Source organism: Micropterus dolomieu, unplaced genomic scaffold (genome assembly GCF_021292245.1).
Source record: "Micropterus dolomieu isolate WLL.071019.BEF.003 ecotype Adirondacks unplaced genomic scaffold, ASM2129224v1 scaffold_215, whole genome shotgun sequence".
NCBI lineage: Eukaryota > Metazoa > Chordata > Actinopteri > Centrarchiformes > Centrarchidae > Micropterus > Micropterus dolomieu.
The window spans coordinates 1-8,869 of record NW_025744207.1 but is presented as its reverse complement, the minus strand read 5'-3'; the positions used below and the strand labels follow the sequence as shown (position 1 = coordinate 8,869).

The window sequence follows — 8,869 nt, the reverse complement described above, 5'->3', positions numbered from 1 at the left end:
CTCACAGTACACACAGTACACGCTCACAGTACACTCAGTACACGCTCGCAGTACACACAGTACACGCTCACAGTACACACAGTACACGCAGTACACGCTCACAGTACACGCAGTACACGCTCACAGTACACACAGTACACACAGTACACGCAGTACACGCTCACAGTACACGCAGTACACGCTCACAGTACACACAGTACACACAGTACACGCTCACAGTACACTCAGTACACGCTCGCAGTACACACAGTACACGCTCACAGTACACACAGTACACGCAGTACACGCTCACAGTACACGCAGTACACGCTCACAGTACACACAGTACACACAGTACACGCAGTACACGCTCACAGTACACGCAGTACACGCTCACAGTACACACAGTACACACAGTACACGCTCACAGTACACTCAGTACACGCTCGCAGTACACACAGTACACGCTCACAGTACACACAGTACACGCAGTACACGCTCACAGTACACGCAGTACACGCTCACAGTACACACAGTACACACAGTACACGCAGTACACGCTCACAGTACACGCAGTACACGCTCACAGTACACACAGTACACACAGTACACGCTCACAGTACACTCAGTACACGCTCGCAGTACACACAGTACACGCTCACAGTACACACAGTACACGCAGTACACGCTCACAGTACACGCAGTACACGCTCACAGTACACACAGTACACACAGTACACGCAGTACACGCTCACAGTACACGCAGTACACGCTCACAGTACACACAGTACACACAGTACACGCTCACAGTACACTCAGTACACGCTCGCAGTACACACAGTACACGCTCACAGTACACACAGTACACGCAGTACACGCTCACAGTACACACTGTCAGTGTACACAGAGTACACACAGTACACACTCTCAGTGTACACACAGTACACACTCTCAGTACACGCTCACAGTACAGCACAGTCAGTGATTAACAGTTCTATATATATATGTGTGTGTGTTGTAGCCCTGGTTCCAGACTCTCAGGTAGAAAATATTCCGTGTATCCTCGACATCGACATGTTTCACCTGCTGGTGAGTTTCATCTCTTCCCCTCCAAGATAGTCCAGTTGACTTTTAGTTTCAATTAGTGCTGGGCAATAATACAATAAGGATAATTATCGTAATATAATAACAAAATAACAAGTGTTCAATATATTGACAATAAATGTTTGATTTAATTAATTTGCATCACGAACGAATCAGCACTTAAGTTATTTTGATGAGAAAAAGGGACTGAAAAAAGATTGTCATATTTATTTTTAATGTTCTGCCTCAGATTGGTGAAGTGATCCACTGTTTAGCATCTGACCAGAAAGAAAAGTTTAACACCACATTAACTTTCACTCAGGAGCAAATATCAGCATATGGTATGAAATGTTCCAGTACTATGAATCCAGTTAACAGTCAGTGTGAATCCACATAACTTTTCAGTGTAAATCCAGTGAACCGTCAGTGTAAATCCAGTGAACCGTCAGTGTAAATCCAGTGAACCGTCAGTGTAAATCCAGTTAACAGTCAGTGTAAATCCAGTTAACAGTCAGTGTAAATCCAGTTAACAGTCAGTGTAAATCCAGTTAACAGTCAGTGTAAATCCAGTTAACAGTCAGTGTAAATCCAGTTAACAGTCAGTGTAAATCCAGTGTAATGTCAGTGTAAATCCAGTGTAATGTCAGTGTAATGTCAGTGTAATATCCAGTTAAATGTCAGTGTAAATCCAGTTAAATGTCAGTGTAAATCCAGTTAAATGTCAGTGTAAATCCAGTTAAATGTCAGTGTAAATCCAGTTAAATGTCAGTGTAAATCCAGTTAAATGTCAGTGTAAATCCAGTTAAATGTCAGTGTAAATCCAGTGTAAATCCAGTGTAATGTCAGTGTAAATCCAGTGTAATGTCAGTGTAAATCCAGTGTAAATCCAGTTAAATGTAAGTGTAAATCCAGCTAAATGTCAGCGTAAATCCAGTGTAATGTCAGCGTAAATCCAGTGTAATGTCAGCGTAAATCCAGTGTAAATCCAGCTAACCAGTTACGCTATGTTTGTACTCTGCACTCTGAGGCAGGTTCCTGACAGCGTTATGAAAACAAAGGATTGAATCTGGATTTATGATTTCTCTCTCTCTGCAGGTTTACGTTGTGTTGTCCTACAACTCAGTTCATAGTCTGGACCAATCAGGGTGTAGAGTGGTGGACTCGGCCCACCTCCACCTCCTTCACCTGGTCACTGTGACTCACGTGGTTCAGATCCTGCTCACCTCCACCACAGGTGACTCAGACACACACAGAAGAATACTAACAAAACACACACACATGAACACACCTGTCTCTCTCTCTCACCTGTCTTGTCTCTCGTCTGTGTCACCTCTCTGTCTCTCCCCTGTCTGTCTGTCTCTCCCCTGTCTCTCGTCTCTCTCCCCTGTCTGTCTCTCTCTCCCCTGTCTGTCTCTCCCCTGTCTGTCTGTCTCTCCCCTGTCTGTCTGTCTCTCCCCTGTCTGTCTCTCGTCTGTCTCTCGTCTGTGTCACCTGTCTGTCTGTCTCTCCCCTGTCTGTCTGTCTGTGTCTCCCCTGTCTGTCTGTCTGTGTCTCACCTGTCTGTCTGTGTCTCACCTGTCTCTCGTCTCTCTCACCTGTCTGTCTCTCTCTCACCTGTCTGTCTCTCGTCTGTGTCACCTGTCTGTCTGTCTCTCCCCTGTCTCTCGTCTCTCTCACCTGTCTGTCTCTCTCTCACCTGTCTGTCTCTCTCTCCCCTGTCTGTCTCTCTCTCACCTGTCTGTCTCTCGTCTGTCTCTCGTCTGTGTCACCTGTCTGTCTGTGTCTCACCTGTCTGTCTGTCTCTCCCCTGTCTGTCTGTCTGTGTCTCCCCTGTCTGTCTGTCTGTGTCTCCCCTGTCTGTCTGTCTGTGTCTCACCTGTCTGTCTGTGTCTCACCTGTCTCTCGTCTCTCTCACCTGTCTGTCTGTGTCTCACCTGTCTGTCTCTCGTCTGTGTCACCTGTCTGTCTGTCTCTCCCCTGTCTGTCTGTGTCTCGTCTCTCTCACCTGTCTGTCTGTGTCTCACCTGTCTGTCTGTGTCTCACCTGTCTGTCTCTCGTCTCTCTCACCTGTCTGTCTGTCTCTCCCCTGTCTGTCTGTGTCTCACCTGTCTGTCTCTCTCTCACCTGTCTGTCTGTAGAGGAGGTGTGTATGGATCAGGACAGTGGGGGATCAGAGGAGGAGGAACTCACCTGTCAGCTGTACACCACGCTGAGGAAACACCTGGGCAGGTCAGCACACACACTCACACACATACAGGTGAGTCACCTGCCGTCGCCCTGGACTACGAAGCAGGTTGAACGTCCCCGGGATATCGGCCAATCAGGCCCAGCGGTCACACCTACCCGGGGTTACACCTGAAGTTACCTGGCTGAGCTTACGTGCTGCTTCGTAGCACAGGGCCCAGGTGTTCAGTGAAAAGAGTCGTCTTTCATGTGGAAACTTAGAATTATTAGAAACTACTGACCAACAGAAATCAGAAGGCAGATTTATCAGAGATACGGGGAATAAGAAGTAAGTTCATCCAAACAAAAGATTACATACATATTTACATGGTCAGTGGAAAACAGATGTTTTCTGTATTTACTGATTGATGTTCATAGACTGTATGTGTGTGTGTATTTAGAAATAAGTAATCTTCCTGCCCAGTAATCTGTTTATTCATGTTTACATATAATTGATTGATTTTTATTATCTGGGTCACTTTTGGGCCTCCAACTTCTCAGTCTTTCTAAATACCACTGAACTACACTGCTCAAAAAAATAAAGGGAACACTAAAATAACACCTCCTAGATCTGAATGAATGAAATAATCTCATTAAATACTCCTTTCTTTACATAGTTGAATGTGCTGACAACAGAATCACACAAAAATATCAATGGAAATCAAATTTATCAACCCATGGAGGTCTGGATTTGGAGTCACACTCAAAATCAAAGTGGAAAACACTACAGGCCGATCCAACTTTGATGTAATGTCCTCAAAACAAGTCAAATAACCCTGGGCGTGCTCCTGATGAGGTGGCGGATGGTCTCCTGAGGGATCTCCTCCCAGACCTGGACTAAAGCGTCCGCCAACTCCTGGACAGTCTGTGGTGCAACGTGGCGTTGGAGGATGGAGCGAGACATGATGTCCCAGATGTGCTCAGTTTGATTCAGGTCTGGGGAACGGGCGGGCCGGTCCATAGCATCAATGCCTTCCTCTCGCAGGAACTGCCTACTTCTGGCGAGCACATGGAGGGCTGTGCGGCCCCCCCAAAGAAATGCCACCCCACACCATTACTGACCCACCGCCAAACCGGTCATGCCGGAGGATGTTGCAGGCAGCAGAACGTTCTCCACGGCGTCTCCAGACTCTGTCACGTCTGTCACATGTGCTCAGTGTGAACCTGCTTTCATCTGTGAAGAGCACAGGGCGCCAGTGGCCAAACGTCCTGCACGGTGTTGGGCTGTAAGCACAACCCCCACCTGTGGACGTCGGGCCCTCGTACCACCCTCATGGAGTCTGTTTCTGACCGTTTGAGCAGACACATGCACATTTATGGCCTGCTGGAGGTCATTTTGCAGGGCTCTGGCAGTGCTCCTCCTGCTCCTCCTCCTCCTACGTCCTCCTCCACGTCTCCTGATGTACTGGCCTGTCTCCTGGTGGCGCCTCCGTGCTCTGGACGCTACGCTGACAGACACAGCAAACCTTCTCGCCACAGCTCGCGTTGATGTGCCATCCTGGATGAGCTGCACTACCTGAGCCACTTGTGTGGGTTGTAGACTCCGTCTCACGCTACCACTAGAGTGAAAGCACCGCCAAAACATCAGCCAGGAAGCATGAGAAGTGGTCTGTGGTCACCACCTGCAGAACCACTCCTTTATTGGGGGGTCTTGCTAATTGCCTGTAATTTCCACCTGTTGTCTTTTCCATTTGCACAACAGCATGTGAAATTGATTGACAGTCAGTGTTGCTTCCTAAGTGGACAGTTTGATTTCACAGGAGTGTGACTGACTTGGAGTTACATTGTGTTGTTTAAGTGTCCCTTTATTTGTTTGAGCAGTGTATATATAAATACTCAGAGTACATGAGTGTCTCTGAATGCAGGGGAAATGTGTGTTGGCAGTGTGTTACCTGAAGTGACCTCTGGCTGGCAGCTGCTTCGTTGTGTTAAAGCCGGCGTGCTGCCGTTCCTCCGAGCTGCTGCCCTCTTCTTCCACTACCTGAACTCTACAGCGCCACCTGCTGACCTGCTGGGTAACTGCACACACACACAGCTCCAGGGCTTAAGTAGAAAACGTGCTGATGAACTAAGATGTCTGAAGAGGTGTTCAGGAGGACAGAGAGTTCAGAGACCAGCTGCTCTGTCAGACTCATCAATAAAACAAGTCATTGATGTGATGAGACCTCAGAGAGCAGCTGGGTGACCCTCACACTCTGGTTCACTTTGTGTGTAGTTGCAGGTCCTGGTCAGTGGGAGGCGCTGTGCAGCTACCTCAGTCTGCCCTCCAACCTGCTGCAGCTCCACCAGAGCCAGTACACACTGCTGGAGCCCTTCATTCACAGGTAACACACACACAGGTAACACACACAGGTAACACACACACACACAGGTAACACACACAGGTAACACACACACACACAGGTAACACACACAGGTAACACAGACACACACAGGTAACACACACACACACAGGTAACACACACACACACAGGTAACACACACAGGTAACACACACAGGTAACACACACACACACAGGTGACACACACAGGTAACACAGACACACACAGGTAACACACACACACACACACAGGTAACACACACAGGTAACACACACACACACAGGTGACACACACACACACACACAGGTGACACACAGGTAACACACACAGGTGACACACACAGGTAACACACACAGGTGACACACACACACACACACACGTAACACACGGACACACACACACACAGGTGACACACACACACACACACACACAGGTGACACACACACACACACACGTAACACACGGACACACACACAGGTAACACACGGACACACACACAGGTAACACACGGACACACACACAGGTGACACACACACACACACACACACAGGTGACACACACACACACACACACAGGTAACACACACAGGTGACACACACGTAACACACGGACACACACACAGGTCACACACACACACACACACACGTAACACAGGTAACACACACACACAGGTGACACACACACACACACACACACACAGGTGACACACACACACACACAGGTGACACACACACACACACACACACAGGTGACACACACACACACACACACACACAGGTGACACACACACACACACACACACACAGGTGACACACACAGGTGACACACACGTAACACACGGACACACACACAGGTCACACACACACACACACACACACGTAACACAGGTAACACACACACAGGTAACACTGTTTCTAACTACAGTTTTAGTTGTGATAATGCCCCACCATATTTGTCATGACTTTACTGCACATGGAAACGTTTAAACGGCTGACAGCAGCCTCTGATCAGGAAAGGAAACGGTAAAGAAACATCAGTAAACCAGTGGAGGAGGGAGAGATGTGACCTTCGACCTTCACCCCCGCTGTGAGTCTGAGATTCAGTCCACTGATGGTTTTAGTAAAGCTGATTGGTTTGTTTCATGTTCCGCCCTAAACTCACAGACTGAGCCCAAACAACACGCCGGAGCTGGCCATTTTTTTCCACCACCAAACTATCACCGTTAGAGTTGGACACACCCCAAACAAACTGCGCCACGCGCTTCACGCCGTGCTCTTAGATGGTTAAAATAAGGTGTGTTGACGATGCTGCAGGAGAACGCTGTGTGGATCAGGGGTTCAGTCATCAGCTGTCTTTACTTAACAGTGCAGGACACAGGAAGACTCACCTGCTCTGTGTGTGTGTGTGTGTGTGTGTGTGGTACAGGTGGTGTTGTCATCCAGGTGTGAGACAGACGCTGCAGGGGGGCGGAGTCATCGTCAGGTTCCCCAGAGAGTCGAACCGACTGATCGAACTGCCTGAAGATTACAGCGCCCTGATAAACCAGGCGTCCAGCTTCACGTCAGTACACACTGCATACACAAAGTACACACACTGCATACACAGAGTACACACACTGGACACACAAAGTACACACACTGGACACACAAAGTACACACACTGCATACACGGAGTACACACACTGCATACACGGAGTACACACACTGCATACACGGAGTACACACACTGCATACACGGAGTACACACACTGGACACACGGAGTACACACACTGGACACACGGAGTACACACACTGGACACACGGAGTACACACACTGGACACACGGAGTACACACACTGCATACACAGAGTACACACACTGGACACACAGAGTACACACACTGCATACACACTGCATACACAAAGTACACCCTCTAAACCCAATATACAGTAGTGATTTAATAACTGTGTTTGAGCTCTCCCCTCTGCTGCAGGCTGCTCATTAGCTCCGCCCACACCGGGCTCTCACATGTGCTTCTAATGGTGCTTTCAGGCCAAACGCATATTTAATCCTTGCGTGAGTACATTTGCTGAAAGTGTTCACACACAACGCGAGAAGGCGATTACAACCGGCAAAAATTTTGCTCGAGTTGGAAATTTCCAACTCACGCAAAGGCCTTTGCATTCCCTTTGCGTCGCCAGCACCGCCCCCTTCACATCGCTTTGCGCCGCCCAACAGGAAATCACGGCTTTACGCGTCTTTGCATTGACTTTGTAAACACACCACCCCGAACGCTCGCTTTGCTTTTGGTCTGAAAGCACAGTAAAACAGATGGCCTATGAGCAGTGTGCCGGTAACCTTTAAGACAACAGTAGAGCCTCTTTCCTGCACAAAGATTAAATAAAAACAACCCACAGAAATTAACCAGCTGGAACTGGATTTAATACTCAACAAGTGGTAAAAAGTATACTATTACATGAAATTATAATGAATGTAGTATATTAAGTAAACATTGTACTCTTTATTTAATACACTCGTGCAGTTCCTCCTCCAGGTTGTGGATGGAGACTCTGCAGTAGACGGATGTACAGTGTGCCGGTGTGCCAATATTTGCTGCTTCACCTCCTTTGTAGAGCAACACGCTCCCTTTGTTCTGTTTCACATCTTTTACAGTACCTGTGTAATATGACTTTCTTAGGGGTGTTCTCACTCACGAGCAGTTTAGACAGCTGTGTGATGTGTTATTTTGAGGGGACAGCAGATTTACACTGTTATACAAGCTGTACGCTCACTATTTTACAGTTGTACAAGCTGCACGCTCACTACTTTACACTGTTATACAAGCTGCACGCTCACTACTTTACACTGTTATACAAGCTGCACGCTCACTACTTTACACTGTTATACAAGCTGTACGCTCACTACTTTACACTGTTATACAAGCTGCACGCTCACTACTTTACACTGTTATACAAGCTGCACGCTCACTACTTTACACTGTTATACAAGCTGCACGCTCACTACTTTACACTGTTATACAAGCTGCACGCTCACTACTTTACACTGTTATACAAGCTGCACGCTCACTACTTTACACTGTTATACAAGCTGCACGCTCACTACTTTACACTGTTATACAAGCTGCACGCTCACTACTTTACACTGTTATACAAGCTGTACGCTCACTACTTTACACTGTTATACAAGCTGCACGCTCACTACTTTACACTGTTATACAAGCTGCACGCTCACTACTTTACACTGTTATACAAGCTGCACGCTC

At 47.6% G+C, this 8,869-nt stretch overlaps 1 protein-coding gene across 1 annotated transcript in view; it reads left to right on the top strand.

Moving 5' to 3' along the window:
• LOC123967280 (E3 ubiquitin-protein ligase UBR2-like) overlaps positions 1 to 7,167 on the top strand; it is a gene marked incomplete at both ends in the record, with an annotated part of 9,113 nt that extends 1,946 nt beyond the window's left edge. The window contains 6 exon segments of the mRNA XM_046043339.1: positions 1,001 to 1,068; positions 2,158 to 2,296; positions 3,201 to 3,291; positions 5,170 to 5,300; positions 5,501 to 5,609; positions 7,033 to 7,167. Of these exon segments, the coding sequence (XP_045899295.1) occupies positions 1,001 to 1,068; positions 2,158 to 2,296; positions 3,201 to 3,291; positions 5,170 to 5,300; positions 5,501 to 5,609; positions 7,033 to 7,167 (673 nt within the window).
• Positions 7,168 to 8,869: the final 1,702 nt, after the last annotated feature.